Source organism: Cervus elaphus, chromosome 30, assembly GCF_910594005.1.
Source record: "Cervus elaphus chromosome 30, mCerEla1.1, whole genome shotgun sequence".
In the NCBI taxonomy this organism is placed as follows: Eukaryota; Metazoa; Chordata; class Mammalia; order Artiodactyla; family Cervidae; genus Cervus; species Cervus elaphus.
In genome coordinates this window covers 35,878,316-35,897,845 of record NC_057844.1, presented here as the reverse complement: position 1 = coordinate 35,897,845, position 19,530 = coordinate 35,878,316, and the positions used below count along the sequence as shown (strand labels likewise).

The 19,530-nt window shown below is 43.3% G+C and overlaps 1 protein-coding gene across 4 annotated transcripts; it reads right to left on the bottom strand.

Annotated features, from left to right (window-relative positions):
- Positions 1–188: 188 nt before the first annotated feature.
- On the bottom strand, positions 189–19,446 carry EEF1AKMT1 (EEF1A lysine methyltransferase 1). 4 transcript variants are annotated; one of them, XM_043891731.1, is made up of 5 exons: positions 19,299–19,446; positions 7,339–7,492; positions 4,729–4,811; positions 1,497–1,777; positions 189–708 (listed from the first exon to the last, which is right to left on the bottom strand). In XM_043891731.1, exons 2-5 carry the CDS (start codon positions 7,483–7,485, stop codon positions 539–541), a joined length of 681 nt encoding a protein of 226 aa, XP_043747666.1. In that variant the 5' UTR covers positions 7,486–7,492; positions 19,299–19,446; the 3' UTR covers positions 189–538. The 4 variants fall into 4 exon arrangements, with proteins under 4 accessions (XP_043747666.1, XP_043747668.1, XP_043747665.1 ...); XM_043891733.1 differs by having other exon boundaries at positions 4,729–4,808; positions 19,238–19,392; XM_043891730.1 differs by having other exon boundaries at positions 19,238–19,389.
- Positions 19,447–19,530: the final 84 nt, after the last annotated feature.

Sequence of the window (19,530 nt, the reverse complement as noted above, 5' to 3'; positions counted from 1 at the left end):
CTATTGTGTAACATTTTCCAGCCACTCTGCAAATATAAATAGTGCAAACATCAGAGCACTGAACAAAGAGTAAATGGATTGCATGTGGAAAATACTGCAGTTCCATTAACTGTGTTCATCAGTTTAGCTCACCTTAGCTGTTAAAGGCAGCACATTCCCAATGGAAGAATTGACTTTCCTTGCCAAGATCCAGAAAGGTAACCTTTATTTGCACTTTTTCTCTGAATGGAATTCATTTAACAAATATTTACTGAGCACGTGCCCTCCCTCTTCTGAACACAAACTGTGTCCTCAACTACAAATCCCTTGGCTGTTAGAGCCAGGGGCTGAGGTCTTGGCTGGTCACTACGTACTGCTCTTTACCTGTGTTAAGTGAGGACAGCAGACTAGATGGGGTCTAAAAGTTCTTCCAGATATAATTCCACAGACTCACGTCGGCAAAAGCACCCTGAGCTCCAGGGACATCCTAAGGAAATCATGATGTCTTTAATCTCGAAAATGAGGACTGGTGAGGTGGTAGTTTTTCAGAGGGGAAATGTCACTTGGGTCCTTCCTGCCCTGGGAGCTGCACTGACAGATCACGGTCCAGCTCAGAGTCGTAATTCACAAAACATCGAAACTCGTTTCCCAGGGTGCGAGTGTGTTCTGGAATAAACTTGCACATCTTCACTCCAAGCAGTTTTGCTGCCGCCTCCTCCATGACAGCACCTGAAGAGAACCACCAGACAAGCCTCAGCGCCACGCTGGCTGGGGCGAGGAGCAGTGAGCTGACAGTTCCACTCAGCAATAGGGGGAAGGTCACTGCTTTCTATCCTTTTACTTCCTCCAACATTTTTGCCAAGTTCCTACTTTTTTCTACCTCTACAAAGCTGAGATACTTAGAAACTTTAAAAATTGCTTATATTCTACAAAGTAACAAAAGATAATTTTACTAAAAACTTTTCCAACTTGGACTCAGAGGCCCCTTTCTCAATAATATCGAATTGTGCAAACTCATACTGATACATTCGTTGTGCAAACTCATACTGATACATTCGTACCAGCCTCTGGCTGATGAATGCTCTTCTCCTTCCAGCCCCTCCTTAGGACCCACTACACCATGGGGAGCAAGGGGCTACAGGCCTGGAAGTAAGGGGACCTACAGTTCATGTTTTCGTTTTGACACACCAGGATAATTCCCCTCACCAGTGAGAATGTCTTCTGTTCTGGTAAACTGAACCTAATGTCTCACTCTGTAACCTCTGACATCCAGTTTAACCCCAGAGGTTGCAAATTTCTTTTATCAGCTGGAGAGGCTGAGTCAGACATGTTACTAGAACTGACACTGCTGAGTACAGATAGCACTCCTGGTGCCCTCACCCCATGCCACACCCCACTTCCTGGGCATTGTGCCACAGAATTCTCAACAGGCCCCGAGAGGCAGCATCACCTCAGCCCCAGGGTGCAGGGAGTTAAGTGGAATGAGGTCACAGGGTGTGTGGTCAGCCAGCACCCACCTGTGCACAGCAGGATCTTGCCCCGGGTCAGGAGCTTGATGGTTTCCGACATTTTCCTAAGACATTCCTCCGAGAGATAGGGGGGATCTGCTACGACAATGTCAAAGCTGTGTGTGGCGATCCTCTCAGGTAAGTCCACAGGGCTCTTGTAGTCATAGTAGACAAAGTCCTCTCCGTATACGGCAAACCTGCGGTCGTACTCAAAGATGCAGACGGAGACATCGTCTCTGTGCCGCTCTCTCAGCTTCTGGTAGACGCTGGGGGCGCTCACACACGCTATTCTGGGACAGAGAGACGCAGCTCATGAACGAGCTTTGTGATAGTGTTATAGCAGCGAATAACCACTTCACTAAAAAAGTATGGCGTGCATTCAGATTTTCTTAAAACAACACTACAAACTAATAACAGCAGTGAATTTTGGGAGGAGTGTGGTGTTTACAGATCTACAACTCATAATTTTTAAGTATGAAATGTACTTTTCATAGTAAAAATGTGAAACATTAGGTACAAGAGTTACGCAGCCCATGACCTGAATTTACCTATTATTTTCCTGTTGGTCTCTTTTAACATTTATTTCAAATACTTTTAAGCCTCAAACTAAATATTTTCAAGTTATTTTATGATATTCATATATTTAATATATAAAGAAAAAGAAAGCCTTAGGACTTTCAGATAAAGATGCAGAGGGAACACATTCATTTAGATTTGCTTCTTCAAAGCAAATAAATCATGAGAAAGAAACCTCCAATAGCAAGACAATGAGGGAAGACAAAGGAAACACACTCAGGAAGCTGACAGGCAAGGGTGTGGGCTGGGTGGTTTCTGACTCTGCAGGCCCAAGGGAGCCAAGTCCCAAACTGGCAGCCAGGAAAGCTGAGAGAGGGCCTCGCCGACACCAAAGCACCTGCAGCTCAGGAAGCTGAAAATCAGGTAACTCAAGAAGTAGGGGTGAAGGGGCGGCAGGGGGACTGTTTTTGGAAGGTCTATCGAAGAGGAAACTTCCCAGGATTCTCATCTCTGTGCCAAGCCGCCACACTGTGGGAGAAAACGGGAAGGATGTTCTCCGGATGGGGGTGGGGGCACAGCTAGTGGTGAAGGGCCGTGTGGAATGGCAAGGATCACATTAAACCCACCAGATGTTGGGACCCCTGACCTATGTGCCTCCTGGAATGAGGTCAACGAGATGCGTGATTCCCAGGACGGAAGTTCGCTCTTTCTGGGGCTTTTACCAGCCCACAAGAAAAAGCCTGGATATACTGACCAGGCATTCCCGGGAAAACAGCTGATCCACAGCAGCCAACTGCAAACACCAAAGAGAAAGCCTGCCCAAGTGTCAGAGCTTCCAGCCTTAGCATGCCCACCTCAACTAGGAGCACACAGCAGAGGGTCAACAGGCAACTCAGAAGAGTCAGCATGTACTAGAGCCAAAATATTAATAAAACACAAGAGGCATGCTGGAGTCAGACTTCGAAGAGAAGAAATCCTGTAATGTGATATCCTCAGAAGGATGAACAAGATACCATGATAAATATCCAGAGACCTAAGAAATTACAGGTGATAAAGTACGTGACAGCAGAAATGGCAAACTCAGTGGAAATTTTCAAAAATAAAGTTGAGGAATTTTCCCAGAAGGTCAGGTAAGACAAAATATGTGAAAAGGACAGAAAGAAAAATGAATCAGGTAAAGAGAATAGAAAAAAAAAAGACAATTTTCCCAAACTGGAGGACCCGAGTTATGAGACCAGAAAGGCTTCCACCCCGTTCAACAGATGAAAGCACCATACCAGGACACACAGAACACTGGGGATCAGGAGAAAACCCTAAGCCAGCAGGGGCCAGGGACGGGAAAAACAGGTTTCGCATAAGAAATCAGAACGGCACTGTATTTCTCAATAACTAACACATCAAGAGAATGGGTAGAATAAAAATATTTTCAGACAGGTTTTAAAATTTTCCCTCTAGTGAAAAGTGTTGAAGGATGTACCCAACCAGGATAAAGCTGTGAACTAAGGACTGGGATACTAGATACAGGAAGATCAAAATGAGAGAGATAAGAGGACACTTGGTAGATGGTGGAGGGAAACACCAAGAACAGAGCTGGACATCAACCAGTCCAGGCAGAAGAGATGGCAAAGTCGGGGGCGGGGGGCGGGTATTTTTTCAAGGAGTTGAAATATGTGTGAGTTCGTTGATTAAGACATTTACGCCACTGGGGAGAATTTGAGGATTAGTGATATGGATGTATAAACCCTATTTAACCAAGATAGGATATAACTAACACCAATTCTACACAATCACTTCCAGAAAACAAATAAAGTAACACTTCTCAGGTCATTTTATGAAGCTACTAATATGAAACCCAAACCAAGGGAATAAAAAAGGAAATTTCAAATTAATTATCACTCATGAAAATTGCTGAGTCATGGCCAACTCTTTGTGACCCCATGGACTTCTCCATGGGGATCTCCAGGCCAGAGTACTGGAGTGGGTAGCCTTTCCCTTCTACAGGGGATCTTCCCAGCTCAGGGATCAAACCCAGGTCTCCCGAATTGCAGGCGGATTCTTTACCAGCCGAGCCACCAGGGAAGTATGTAGAAGCAAAAGCCTCAACAAAATATTACCAACAAGTCCAACCATAAAAAAAAAATGGGTAGAACTACTGGGAGCATGGACAGTAAGCACGTGTGCAGTGGAGGATGAAGGAGCTAAATCCTTAGTCTCTTAAGGTGAGATGTCTGTGAGTGACAAATGAACAAGTGCCAACATAAACAGCCTTAAAGATGTAGAAGAGCTGAAAGGCAAGGGGGGGACAAGGGGAAAATTAACAATGGATTACTTTTTTCAACAAGTCTTTCAGGTCCATTTGACTTTATATGCACACAAAGTTCTGATAGAAATAAAAACCAAACTAACAAAACCTGTAATTCTTAAAATTTTAGGAAGATCAAACATTAAGATTTTTTTTCTTTTAAAGCAATTCTAGGGGAATAAACAGGTTAGAAAAATGTTAAAATAAGAAACAGATTAAGATGACTTATACGGAACAGCATTTTGAGTGTGCCCCTAGATGTGACAGGAAACCATTCTTACTTCCTTGTGGTCTTCAAATCATCAACCACAGGTTTTGTAGATTACAGTTGAACCTTCTTATGAACCATCTCTCATCCAGGAAGGACATTTAAAGTATTACTTTAGATTAAAAGGCAAAAGAGAAGCAAACCTGGTATCTCACCTGCCGCCCTCCCCGGCAGCTGCTATGGCGTCCTCAGCAAGGCGCAGGGCTGTCTCCGGGCTGTACCAGAACTGGCTCAGCTGCTGTGACAGGAACGAGTGAATTATATTAGACCTGGCATACACTTGTCCTTTTAATTCATATCCACTTACCAATATAAACTCTATCAACAGCCAGTGTCACTGCTGGGCCATGCAGTATATTCTGTGCTTCCTTCTGGTATGGCATCTCCTATTGTTCTAGAGTTAATAAACAAACCACTGTTGCACTTGCTTGGGTTCTCCGAAACTATCCCTAATTCTCCCAACATCATCCTGTAGCTCCTGAAAAGTGGTGCATGGGAAGTTAATGTTGTGAGACTTACCATGTCTAATACATTTAAGATTTTATCCTCAACACATGAAAAGATGCTCAACATCACTCATTATCAGAGAAATGCAAATCAAAACCACAATGAGGTACCATTACACGCCAGTCAGGATGGCTGCTATCCAAAAGTCTACAAGCAATAAATGCTGGAGAGGGTGTGGAGAAAAGGGAACCCTCTTACACTGTTGGTGGGAATGCAAACTAGTACAGCCGCTATGGAAAACAGTGTGGAGATTCCTTAAAAAACTGGAAATAGAACTGCCATATGACCCAGCAATCCCACTTCTGGGCATACACACTGAGGAAACCAGATCTGAAAGAGACACATGCACCCCAGTGTTCATCGCAGCACTGTTTATAATAGCCAGGACATGGAAGCAACCTAGATGCCCACCAGCAGACGAATGGATAAAGAAGCTGTGGTACATATACACCATGGAATATTACTCAGCCGTTAAAAAGAATTCATTTGAACCAGTTCTAATGAGATGGATGAAACTGGAGCCCATTATACAGAGTGAAGTAAGCCAGAAAGATAAAGAACATTACAGCATACTAACACATATATATGGAATTTAGAAAGATGGTAACGACAACCCTATATGCAAAACAGAAAAAGAGACACAGAAGTACAGAACAGACTTTTGAACTCTGTGGGAGAAGGTGAGGGTGGGATGTTTCGAGAGAACAGCATGTATATTATCTATGGTGAAACAGGTCACCAGCCCAGGTGGGATGCATGAGACAAGTGCTCGGGCCTGGTGCACCGGGAAGACCCAGAGGAATCGGGTGGAGAGGGAGGGGGGAGGGGTATTGGGATGGGGAATACGTGTAAATCTATGGCTGATTCATATCAGTGTATGACAAAACCCACAAAAATAAATAAATAAATAAAGGGAAAAAAAAAAAAGATTTTATCCTCACATTTCATTGGTAACTCAGCTGGGCATAGAGTCCTAGACTGAATGAAATTTTCACTCTAAACACTGAAGGCAGTGCTTCACTTTTTTCCTAATTTCTAATAAAGCTATTGAGAAGTGCAACGTGACCTGTCCTGAGACACTGGAGGTGACATGCTTTTCTCCAGAAGGTCCTAGGATCTTCTTAGTCACCTACATCCAGAAGTTTCACACATGCCTCCTGGACTTGCCCTCTAGTTTTATAATGTATTCTTTCAAACTTCCTGGGAGATTTCTTCATTTTTGTAAACAAACCAAAACAAGTGCCAAAAATATACAATTAGTTAATTCAGGTAGTGAAATTATGACTTGTTTTTTTAATTCATGTTTTTACCTATCTTCTACACCAACCATAGATTACTTTCAGAATCAGAAAGAAAGTACACAGTATTTAAATAAGCAAAAGGAAAAGACAAAAAGATTACCTTAAGGTGGACTTCAGGTTTCTAATATTTATTATTCAAAGCATCAAGCTAAAGACAAAAACGTGACCAAGGAAAACTAGAGGCATCTGAGTAGGTGGAACATTCAGAGTAAATATAAAGAAACATTTCTGTCACAGTTTCAAAGAGATGATGAATTTTATATAAAATAATATAAACTTTATAACTTAAAGAGATCTAAACTTGACACAAAATGTAAAAGACTGCACACACACACCTCCCAGATGCAAAGTGATGAAGAGAGGCAGATCGATGATCAAGGTAGTCAAAGAAATTTCAAGCCTCATCTATCTCTAACTATGCTTCAAAAAAGGTAGATTTCTATGTTACAGTTTAGGTTAGCTTTCCTCAACTCACTTTTAAAAATTCCTATTTTTATTTGGCCCATAGAAATACAATTAAAATACATACTGTGCACCAGGAACTATTAATATCTTCTTTAAAAACCCCTTTCATCAATTTTTCACTACATGTTTAACACCCCCATTACTACAGTTGCCCCATTACTACAATGATCCCTTCCCACAAGGAATGCTGGGCTCCAGTAAAAACTGACAGAAGGAACCTGTCTACGAGAAAGAAGTACAGTCTGTGTTGGACACGGTGATACGCTCTTCCCCTATCTGAAATGTCCCCTCCTCTGACCACCAAGCAGCCCGGGTCAGAATGAGGAGAATCTGCACTCCCAGTGTCTTAGCTACTGAACAGGCTATCAGCTTCCTAGTGACAAGTGAGACAAACTGGGCTGTTAGGTGGGGTAAAGACCAAGAGTGGACTAGCTACAGAACACGCTCCACACTGCCAACACGTCCTGAAGGACGCGGAGCTTGTTCACTTACCCAGTTCTCTTCTATTATCCCGATGTTATACTTGTCGTCACCACGGAGGTCAGAGTGGTGCTGCTGCTGCTCAGCATAAAATTCCTGCAGAGCTGCGAGGGCGTAGGAAGAAAGCTGGGGGGGGCCCTCGTCTTCGGAGTCACTCATCTCACACCTGTGGGGAATGAGTCTAAGTGATGTGAGTGTGTTTTTCCTTTCCATCAAACAATTAAAAAAAATTAACTCACAGCAGTGATCCAAACTGGAAGTGAGTTGTATAAGGAAAACAGGTATTTAAAATTTCTGAGACCGGGAACCTCCCAGGTGGTTCAGTGCCCAAGCCCACACTCCCAGTGTAAGGCCCGGTTCTACCCCTGGTCAGGGAATAAGATGCCACGTGCCATTAACAAAGGCCTGGCGCAGCCAAACACATGCATACATACGTCTGCAGAGATTTTCCCCTGAACTACAGCTGAAAAAATAAATGCATGCTTTCCCTCTCCATATATACAGATTCTACAATAAAATTTTTCACATTTTTATGACTCCTTGCAGAATGAAATCTGTAAAGATGTTTTGCTTTCTCCTGGTACCCCAGTGGTCACATGCAGATAATTCACAGTAGACTCTCTGAATCAGAGCTTTTTATGTGTGAATGTCATTGTCAAGGTGACCTAAGGCTCCTAGGTGTTATGATGGGATAAGTGAAGGATTGGTAAAGGAGGGGTAGAGGAAGAGATAGGAAAATTAAAAGGGATGAGAGAGGATGCAAATTACCATCACAATGAGATATAACTATATACCTACCAGACTGACTACAATGGAAAAGACAGGTAACACCGAATGTTTTTGGGGGGGGGGGCAGTGTAGAATAATAGAAACTGCCTACTTTGCTGCTGAAATGTAAACTGATGAAAACATTTTGGATAACAATATTACCTTACCTCTGCTTCAAACTCAGTAATTCTGTATCATATAACTATATGAAACTCCTGTGATTTACACAGATAGACATGGAGATATGTTCAAAGTGGGAATGTGTACTGGCCACAACTAAAACTACTGAAGTGTCCACTCCCTGGACGTTACATAATATACTGCTGTATATTCCTACAGTAGGACACTATATCACAATGAAAACATTTCCTCTTCTCCTTTGCGGGCTTGCCACCTGTAACTGTTACTTTAAGGATTACAGGTTTACAGGATATCTATCATGGCACACATTCAAATAACATTACACCACTTCCTGTGCTATACAAAAACCTTACAATTTGTATATAACTTCCATTTCTTTCCTCCAAGCCTTTGTGTTACTATTGTCCAACATCTTATTTTTATATTTGATATAAAATAAACACATTACAGGCAAATTTGGCCTTCAAGTAATGAAGCAGGGCAAAGGCTAACAGAGTTTTGCCAAGAGAATGCACTGGTCATAGCAAACACCCTCTTCCAACAACACAAGAGAAGACTCTACACATGGACATCACCAGATGGTCAACACTGAAATCAGATTGATTATATTCTTTGCAACCAAAGATGGAGAAGCTCTAAACAGTCAGCAAAAACAAGACAGGGAGCTGACTGTGGCTCAGATCATGAACTCCTTATTGCCAAATTCAGACTTAAATTGAAGAAAGCAGGGAAAACCACTAGACCATTCAGGTATGACCTAAATCAAATCCCTTACGATTATACAGTGCAAGTGACAAATAGATTCACGGGATTAGATCTGATAGACAGTGAGTGCCTGAAGAAATATGGATGAAGGTTTGTGACACTGTACAGGAGGCAGTGATCAAGACCATCCCAAGGAAAAGAAATGTAAAAAGGCAAAATGGTTGTCTGAGGAGGCCTTACAAATAGCTGTGAAAAGAGAAGTGAAAGACAAAGGACAAAAGGAAAGATAAACCCATTTGAATGCAGAGTTCCAAAGAATAGCAAGGAGAGATTAAAAAAAAAGCCTTCCTCAGTGATCAATGCAAAGAAATAGAGGAAAATAACAGAATGGGAAAGACTAGAGATGTCTTCAAGAAAATCAGAGATACCAAGGAAGTTTTCATGCAAAGATGGGCAAAATAAAGGACAGAAACGGTATGGACCCAACAGAAGCAGAAGACATTAAGAAGAGGTGACAAGAATACACAGAAGAACTGTACAAAAAAGATCTTCATGACCCAGATAATCACGATGGTGTGATCACTCACCTAGAGCCAGACATCCTGGAATGTGAAGTCAGGTGGGCCTTAGGAAGCATCACTATGAACAAAGCTAGTGGAGGTGATGGAATTCCAGCTGAGCTATTTCAAATCCTAAAAGATGATGCTGTGAAAGTGCTGCACTCAGTATGCCAGCAAATTTGGAACACTCAGCAGCAGCCACAGGACTGGAAAAGGTCAGTTTTCATTCCAATCCCAAAGAAAGGCAATGCCAAAGAATGCTCAAACTACCACACAATTGCACTCATCTCACATGCTAGCAAAGGAATGCTCCAAATTCTCCAAGCCAGGCTTCAACAGTACATGAACAGTGAACTTCCAGATGTTTAAGCTGGATTTAGAAAAGGCAGAGGAACCAGAGATCAAATTGCCAACATCTGTTGGATCACTGAAAAAGCAAGAGAGTTCTAGAAAAACATCTACTTCTGCTTTATTGACTATGCCAAAGCCTTTGACTGTGTGGATCACAACAAACTGTGGAAAATTCTTCAAGAGATGGGAATACCAGACCAACTGACCTGCCTCCTAAGAAATCTGTATGTGGGTCAAGAAGCAACAGTTAGAACTGGACATGGAACAACAAAGTGTTTCCAAATAGGAAAAGAGTTCGTCAAGGCTGTGTACTGTCACCCTACCTATTTAACTTATATGCAGAGTACATCATGAGAAACGCTGGGCTGGATGAAGCACAAGCTGGAATCAAGATTGCTAGGAGAAATATCAACAACCTCAGATATGCAGATGACACCACCCTTATGGCAGACAGTAAAGAACTAAAGAGCCTCTTGATAAAAGTGAAAGAGGAGAGTGAAAAAGTTGGCTTAAAGCTCAACATTCAGAAAACTAAGATCACGGCATCTGGTCCCATCAGTTCATGGCAAATAGATGGGGAAACAGTGGAAACAGTGATAGACTTTATTCTGGGGGGCTCCAAAATCACTGCAGATGGTGACTGCAGTCATGAAATTAAAAGACACTTGTTCCTTGGAAGAAAAGTTATAACCAACCTAGACAGCATATTAAAAAGCAGAGACATTACTTTGCCAACAAAGGTCCATCTAGTCAAGGCTACAGTTTTTCCAATAGTCATGTCATGCATGGATGTGAGAGTTGGACTATAAAGAAAGCTGAGCACTAAAGAATTGATGCTTTTGAACTGTGGTGTTGGAGAAGACTCTTGAGAGTCCCTTGGACTGCAAGGAGATCTAACCAGTCCATCCTAAAGGAAATCAGTCCTGAATATTCATTGGAAGGACTGATGCTGAAACTCCAATACTTTGGCCACCTGATGCAAAGAACTGACTCACTGGAAAAGACCCTGATGCTGGGAAAGATTGAGGGCGGGAGGAGAAGGGGACAACAGAGGATGAGATGGGTGGATGGCATCACCGACTCGATGGACATAAGTGTGAGTAAACTCCAGGAACTGGTGATGGACAGGGAGGCCTAGAGTGCTGCAGTCCATGGGGTTGCAGAGTCAGACACGACCGAGTGACTGAACTGAACACACCACACTGTTAAAAAATCTTTTATATTTACCTACACAGTAACACTTACATTGCACTTCATTTTGTATTGATTAATACTGCCGTCACCTGTCATTCTCCTTCTGCTTGAACGAACGTTTCTTGTAACGCAGCTCTCTGGGGCTCCTCCTCTGGTTCTCACTCTGCCCTGCCTGCTTCCCATGAGGCCTCCCCCAAATCTATCAGTATTTCCTTGACTCAGAGTGGTCCCTGGGTTCCCTTCCCTGCATAGCAGCCTAAAAACTCTCTCAGGCAGTAAGATGGAACAACCATCAGGCAGTCTGTTCATTTCCCTTTTTCAGGGTCCACTGACCTTTGTGGCCTGGTTCCTGTTATCTTCAAAGGCATTTTCCCCCACATATTTTACCTGTTTTTCTTTTTTTTTTTTCAGTTCTATCAGATGGGAGGGGAAATTTAGTCCTTGTTACTCCTAGTGGAAGTTCACCACAGGGGGAAAAAAAAAACCCTACAGCCATATATCCTAACAAGAATCAATCTTAAGAATATGTTAAATCATAGAGTTACAGAATACATATAGTATCAATAATTCTATTTCAGTGAAGTTCAGAAACATGGAGATAAAAGCAAGTTAATGAAAAACTAAAGATTAAAGACAGTGGTTACCACTGGGAGTGAGGAATACATAATTTTTAAAATGTTTATTATATTATCTGCAGAGACCCATGGACTTGATTCTGTAACCAAAAAGTGTCTGAAATGGCTTCTAAACACTTTGAGCCTTCCCCAAGTAAAAATCTTTTTCAAAGAACTTAGAATAAATCCCATGACTCATCTATTTTTCTACCTGCATTTTTCACACTGTACAATGATTTCCATTAAGGTATGAATTCAACATAGGAAAATATAAGCTTTTTTAAAAACAGAAAAAAATGTATCCAAGTACATGTATGGCTTATAGTAGAAGCCAGTAGTGCTCTGTGAAATGTTTTAGCAAAAAATACACGTGAGTATAGGGTCGTGCATCACGACAAACTTCCTACTGCAGGCTGTAGTCTTAAATGTTTGGAGTTTTTCACTGTAAATGATCTATAATTTTTGCACAGACTCATCTCAAGACAGAGACGTTCTAATCCTTTATACAAACAGCTCTTATCTGAAGCAGATACTTGGTATTTTTTATACTGATTGTGAAAAAGCATTTCTGCTATTATTTAGACATTCAGAAAAACAATATAATACTGGATTAAGAGCCAAGAACTGCAGCCGAACTACCTAAGCGTAAATCATGGCTTTGCCACTTCTTAACTACATAGCTTTAAGCAAGTGTTTAACTCTTCTATGCCTTAATTTTCTCATCTATGAAATGGAGATAATGTTAAAACTTACTTAATAGAGTTGTTCTGAATTAGATGAGTTTCTAGTGACAAACCACCTAATCGGCCTTGGCACACAACAGGAACAGAAACAATTACCTTCAGTACTGTTCACGTTGCAGCATCTCACCGACAATATGGAATCTGTGGCAACCACGAGTTTAGTGCCTTCATATGACTATCTACTTGGCAGCAAAGGGACCACAAGAGATCAATAATTAAAGAACACTACGAAGTGTGACAGGAAACGATGAGCATGGTGAACGCTGTGTGCAGGGAGCAGGATTGGCTCTGGCTGACTTGTCACATGTCACCTTCACAGATGTAAGATGGACTGATACTCTGGCCACCAGATGTAAAGGGCTGACTCATTAGAAAAGACCCTGATGCTGCAAAAGATTGAGGGACGACAGAAGATGAGATGGTTGGATGGCATTACCGAATCAATGGACATGAATTTGAGCAAACTCTGGGACAGTGAGGGACAGGGAAGCCTGGCATGCTGCAGTCCACGGGGTCACAAAGAGCGGGACACAACTGAACAAGCTATCACTATATCACTTTTAGACAAAACACAGATTAACAGATCTATCATCTCATAGCACAAAATAAAGTGGTCAGGGAGGTGAGACTGTTCAGAAGGTAGACATCATCAAGGTGGGATCTAAAGGTGGGAAGGAATGGTTAGTGTGTATCAAGTTATTAGAAGGATCTGGGAAGACTGTCTCCATACTGAGATAATTGTACTGACACAGTCTGTCTGATGAAACTACTTTGGATTACTAGTCTATTCAAAGGTTTTCGACTCCCAGGAGAAGACTTAAAATGTCGTTAATTTCAGTCAGTTTGGGCCCTTAACTCAGCAGTGGCTTCCTATCCCCACTTGCCTCAGGAAGGTTTTGTGCTCAGGGGTTAACTTACACAGCTGAGTGAGGACAAAGACACAGCAAGGTCAATGCCACGGAAAGTTTGCTGTTCCCAGTTCTAGAAATCCAAGTCACAGCACAGCGGGAAGGACCACCTAAGACTGGTCACATGCAGGAACAAGGAGGCAGGGAGAAAATGGGGACAGTGTTTTTACTGCTCAGACAGTGGGCGGAAGGGGAAAACATCCTATGAGGGCAGAGATGACTTTCCTGTGCACCTGAGAGCTAAGCTGCGGAGAAGACGTAAGCCCCTCCGGCCCTGAGAAGAACAGATGCCAGGCAGACAGATGTGCTCGAGTCTCAGAACGCAACTCCAACAGCTCTAGGAGAAGCTTGTATGTAACCAGTGGGAGGAAAGTGGGCAATAAAGACTTCAAATAATGGGAATCTGGATTTTGATTGCTGATGGTACTTCTGATCATGGAGGCAGAGGCAGGCACCATTGCTGCAGCACTCCACCCCCACACCCCCAGCAGAAGCAATTCTGAGGGGATTTAATGTGCTACCACTGCCCCACCCCCTTCATGGGCCACACATTTAAGGACCAACCAGACCGTTATAAACAGCAATCGCAAACATGGAGGGATTTAGAAGGTCCATGTGCATGCCCAGGAAAAGGTGTAGGCTTAGAAAGACCTTAAGCTTCCTCAGGCTGATCTTTAGCACAAAAACAGACTAAAATAATTGCAATAACAACAGAATGAGAGAAAAAACAAATCTTGGAGAAGGGGGAGAATCTGATTTCCAGCACTTTGAACAAAATCATACTCTGAACAAAGTATGAACAAAATCATACTTTATGAACAAAGTATGAACAAAAGCACTTTGAACAAAGCATACAAAGAGACAGCAAAGTACGGCCCACTGAAAAGAAAAATGTAAACCTAGAGAAGCCATGTCTGAAAAAGGCCACACAGCATACCTGCTAGGCAAAGGCCTCAACTGTCCTAAATATGCTAAAAGAACTAAAAAGTATGGACAAAGTTAAAAAAACAATAAATGAACATAATGCAAGTATCAACAGAGACGGGGTACACCTTCAAGTGAACCATGCTCACTGTCCCAGAAGAAAAAATAAAGGGAGAGATTATTAGCTTTTGTGCAGGACTGAGAGTCAAACACTGCAAACTGATCTGCAAGGTACAAAGAGGCTTCATTCTGGTCTTGTATTTCAGGATTCAGAATCAGGAAAAAAATTTTTAATGCTTTAAAAGTAAGTTTTTTTATAAACGATGGATATAAAATCTATCAGATGTTTTCAAATATTTTTGCAAAAAAGGTAAATCCCTGCCTTGTTCCCCCTCCCCACAAGATACAGAGTAAGAATTTGGAAAGACTTCTACATGAAACATAAATATGAAATTCTCATTTATCAGTTGATCCTTAACGGCTCCAACACTTAATATTTTTAGTAAAGGTCCATTAAAATTAAGGAATCAACAAACCACAGGACAGTTGCTTTCTACTGTCATTATGATGCTCACTGAAAATGCTGAAGGACAAGAACAGGCAACGTGAGATTGCATGTGACAGATATTCAAAGGGCATGGATCTACAAAATCACAAACAATCCAAAGAACACTGTGGGAGAAGTAAATGCTGACTTCCAAAAGAAATCCAAGGAAATCTACATGTATCACAGCCTCTGGCATCTGGTCAAAAGTGATTCTTCTTTATAGAGACATCATTTTGTCCAATCTGTTAACCAGATCAAATCAACCTTAACACATGTCTCATCCGACATGGACTGTTCCCAGTCAGTTTCAAATGAGGCAGATGAGTTGTTTACTGACACTGTGGTGAAACTGTCATGACACAGGGGACTCATGCATCAAACATGCCACGAGACTGGCTCATCAGCTTTCTGGGAAGCAACCGAATTACTTCCAGGTCACCCTTCTTGTCATCACCGACTCCATACACATCTATAAACAGACAGAATCTGTGGATGGGATCAGCTTTGCAAGGGTACCAAGCATCTCCGGGTGGCTTGTTTGTAAAGTACAGGGAGGAGATATTGACCACACTTTAAAATTTGTAAAATAGACAGGACGGCCCTTAAAACAAGCATTATCTCTTTATTGTGTTCTCAGGTAGCTTAACAGAAAACATTTGTTCACCATGAAAGAGAAGTGATTAAAAAATGTAACCAAAGAATCCTGAAAACTTGCTCTGCAGAGTAGTGCCTGTTTCTTCTAAGCAAAGTGGAGAAGATGATCACCGCCTGCATCTGACGATCACGTCACCATGCCCCAGGGGCCGCGATGCAGCAATGCAACAAGAAACCACACAGGTGGCCTCGGGACACAGGTTCCTGCCTGCTTGAGGATGGGGCTAGGACATTTCCAGAGGGGGTTTAGTGAACAGTATGTCCAAAGAACTGCTGAAAGAACCAACACCCTTGTAACAGATAAGCAGTCTTAACATACCATCAGACAGCTAGTGGGTATTTTAATGTCACTACTAGGCATCCCTGAGTGAGCAACCGCAGACCACCAAGGGCCGCCCAGAAGCAGAGTGTGTTTGGAGTTAAAGCAGTATCTGTGCACATCACAGGGACAGGAGTCGCCAGACACTGACGCTAATGTACAGACTCCACAAGATCACAAACAGCAGGGAAGCCAGGCCCTCCAAGACCAAACACGTGAGCTCAGCTAACAGAAGAATGACTTAAAGTATACTGTACTTATAAACTCTAAAGTTTTATAATTCACCTTAAAAAAAAAGAAAGATGAGGGCAGGGAAGCTAAAGAGTTATAAAACCCACAACTCAAATCATAAGCGAATGATTTTAATCAACGATTCAGAAATGCACGCTCATGTAACCAACTTGTTATAAGATAGGGTTTTTTAGTAGGAAAAATACAAGGAAATGTTTTCTTCCACAAAGTTTGCAAAATCACATCTTCTTGTATTGCTCATGACCCTCTGACTCTCCCTACTGACTTAAATGGTATTTCTTCACACAAATACTTTTCATGATCAGGTTATTTCCTTAATAAGTTATTTCTTGCTTCAGCTCTTTTACTTCAAAATAAAGAAAAGTGTAATTTACTTATTGGTCTCTACCAATATTCCTTAATTAAAAACTTTTCTTAAAATATAAAGTTGACAGCCTTAACTTTTGGCATGTGTATGTGTGCATACATGATAAAAGAGAAGACTGCAACCTTTCCAGCATCACCCACACAATAACAGCTCTAGATGCTATACACCAGGCAGTCACCTGCTTTAGAGCTACACATGGGAACACGAGTTCTTTAAGAAGTGACTGCAGTCTGGGAGGGAAAGAGATTGCCCACTGACTGGGCACCTGGCGAGGGCTGTCCAAAGGTCCCACATTTGTGCTAGAAGCTGCTGAGAAATGGAGCAGAACTGCTAAGGGGGTGGATTTAGTGCTCCGATGAGGGGCACTGTTCACAGTCATCAGTAACAGGAGAGCAAAGCTGCAGGGCTGAACCAAGGAGTTCAGATACTCTCATCATGGAATATGACATCTGGGGCAGTTTATGTTCAGAATGACATGCACATAATGATGACAGGGCACCTGACGCTTACACATCCCAACGAACACTGCCTTTCAAAGTCAAGTCTCTGGGGACTCACAGGCTTGCCATTCCACCAGCACCACTTCTAGAGCTCCCTGCAGAGCTGGATCGAGAGGTGATAAGATCACCTCCATCTCAGTCACAAGCTGGTTTCCTCCCCAAAAGGTGTCCTTCTAACTTCACATTTTTGCAAAGATGAGCTCTAATGAATCAAATGTGCTATCACTGAAAGGATTCTGTCTTGTTCAGTTAGCCAAATATACATTAATCCTTCCTAAGTGGAAGGCCAAGCTTCTACTGTGGGGAGAAGTACGGACGTGATGAAAGTACGTGTACCCAAGTGCCTTCTGAGAGGTTGTCCAAATGCTTACTAGCTTCCAGTGACACCCACAAGACACATCATCTTTTCTTTTCCTTCAGGATCTCTCTAAAGGTTATTACTCTAGACAGGGAATCCTAAAAATGTCCGAGCAAGGTGATTATTCTGCCAACAAACATACTGCCATTCTCCCATCTCCTCTCATTGTCAGAGTAAAAGACAGCTTAGAAGTCTCAGGAATCTTGGAAAGCCTTGACTATCTTTTCTCTTTGTCCTCTTCTTAGACAGAAAATGAAAATTACCACAAATTATGACTGTAAGTAATATGGAGAAGAAAGTACAGTAGGTCCAGGAGAAATCTCTGACTGTGCCAGCTTTGGGTCAAGCTGAATTTGTCTAGCATGATGACAGTTCAATTTTCTTTGAACAGCTTTACACATCTTAGGTAAACTTAATATGCTCCAGTGAGGAACATACCTATCAAAAAATTACCCCCTTTTGGGACTTCCCCAGTGGTCCAGTGGCTAAGACTCCGTGCTCCCAATGCAGGGGGCCCAGGTCTGATCCTTGGTTGGGGAACTAGATCCCACATGTTGCAGTTAAGACATCCCATGCTGCAGCTAAATATGACACAAGATCCCAAACGCAGCAACTGAGCCCTGACACAGCCAAACATGAACAAAGACAAACACAGACTGCGCTCAAGGCTAAAATAATTCTTAAAAATTGTATTAAAATTTAAAAAAAACTTTACCCCTTTCTGTAGGTTTGGAAATAATGTTTGTAGATAATGTAATTTCTTCAACTCACTCAAGCTACTCTGATCAAAGACCCCAGATAATATGAAACTTTTCACCCCCAGAAAACTGGATCATACACTCCAAGGCAGCACATGTATAAATGTGAAATGGTCACACTGAGTAGCTGCCTGTGCATATTCAGAGCCTCGGTGGAAAATCTGAGGTATTTCCAGGGTGCCCAACTGTCTCCCAGAGACCACACCAGTTCAGCGGAGGTGATGGGGGGCCATCAGCATTTGCTCAGGATGGTCTTACTTCACAACGCTTAGGATCTCCTGGGAGCATCCCTACCTAATGGCCTAGTGTGCGTTCATTCAAGGTAAAGCAAAGGCGGGTGGCTTTCTCTCCTTCCCTTTTAGGAAGCTCTGTCAAGGGCAGAAAGTCTAAATTATCTCCCAGTCCTGCCATCATGTTCACTGGCCAGAGAAGGAGCCACAGATTACTCGTGGGAGTGGGGGAAAACAACACACACGCCTTGGCAGCTGCCAACAGCAAGTGCTAAGATAAAAAATAAGCAACACCACTTTAGCAAATATTAAAATCCAACGTCTCCTGCGAGACTGCAGGTACAGTTGGTTCCTGATTCCAGCTGCATGACGACACTGCCTGGAAGAGCTGAAAGGCAAGGAAAACTGAGCGAGTCCACATACTTTCCTATGTACACATATGAATGCATAAGGATGTTTCCACAGCTGCATTTGCGGATGGAGAATGGCTTTCAATTTGCAACCTGAAATCTGTTAGCTAATTATTGAGAAATAAAAACATGAAAACAAAACAGTTGGCTTTAACTTCATGGCAAATAATTCCGAAGGGCAGCTTAAGAAAACTACTTGCATGACTGACAAAGAAAAAAAAAAAAATTCCTGCGGAGGGTGGATCTCTAAATTGTCCGTATTCCAGGATCCGGGCCTCTACGGGGACAAGGGCTCAGCGGCCGTGGCCGGCAGGCTCCCCCATGACCCTCCACAGAACCGACGCCGCCCGCGCCCCCGGTGTCCACACGCACACGGCCCACCCCCACCGGCTGCTCCCACAACCGCCCCGCCTCCCGGAACCGCACCACCGGACGCCGTCCCACCCTACCCCCAACGCCTTGGAGACGGCCGTTACTCTACACGCTGAGACACCCGCTGAAGCTCGGCTCCACGAGCCCGGGCCCGGCACGGCGGCCGCCCTGAGAGCACCCGAGACGGCAGCCCCTCCCAACCCCTTCCGCCCAGCCCCGTGGACCAGAGCCTCTACCCTGGCTGTGTCGGGAGACGCGGACGAGCGGAGTCCCGCGGAGCCGGCTCGGGCTGCTCACCCGGCTCGCCGCTCGAGTCCACGCGTGCTCCGTAGCCCGTGGGGCCTGGTCGGGCAGCCGACTGCGTCTGCGCAATGCGGCGCCAGGCCGGAAGCGTGCGCGAGGACGCGTCCGCGCCAGCACAGCAGTCCCGCGGGGCGGGGTGGGAGGCCGTGGTCGTGGGCGGGGCTGCGGGCCGGCCCGGTCCGCGCACGCGCAGACGAGCGCTCCCGGGAGGCCCTTGGGCCCCGCG

Excerpts from the sequence above, each read along its gene's own strand:
- EEF1AKMT1 (XM_043891731.1), bottom strand. The coding sequence starts at position 7,485 with ATGAGTGACTCCGAAGACGAGGGCCCCCCCCAGCTTTCTTCCTACGCC. Across the intron at positions 4,812-7,338 it reads GGATAATAGAAGAGAACTGG|CAGCTGAGCCAGTTCTGGTA; the intron begins GTAAGTGAACAA and ends TTCCTGTCACAG. Across the intron at positions 1,778-4,728 it reads GCTGCCGGGGAGGGCGGCAG|AATAGCGTGTGTGAGCGCCC; the intron begins GTGAGATACCAG and ends TCTCTGTCCCAG.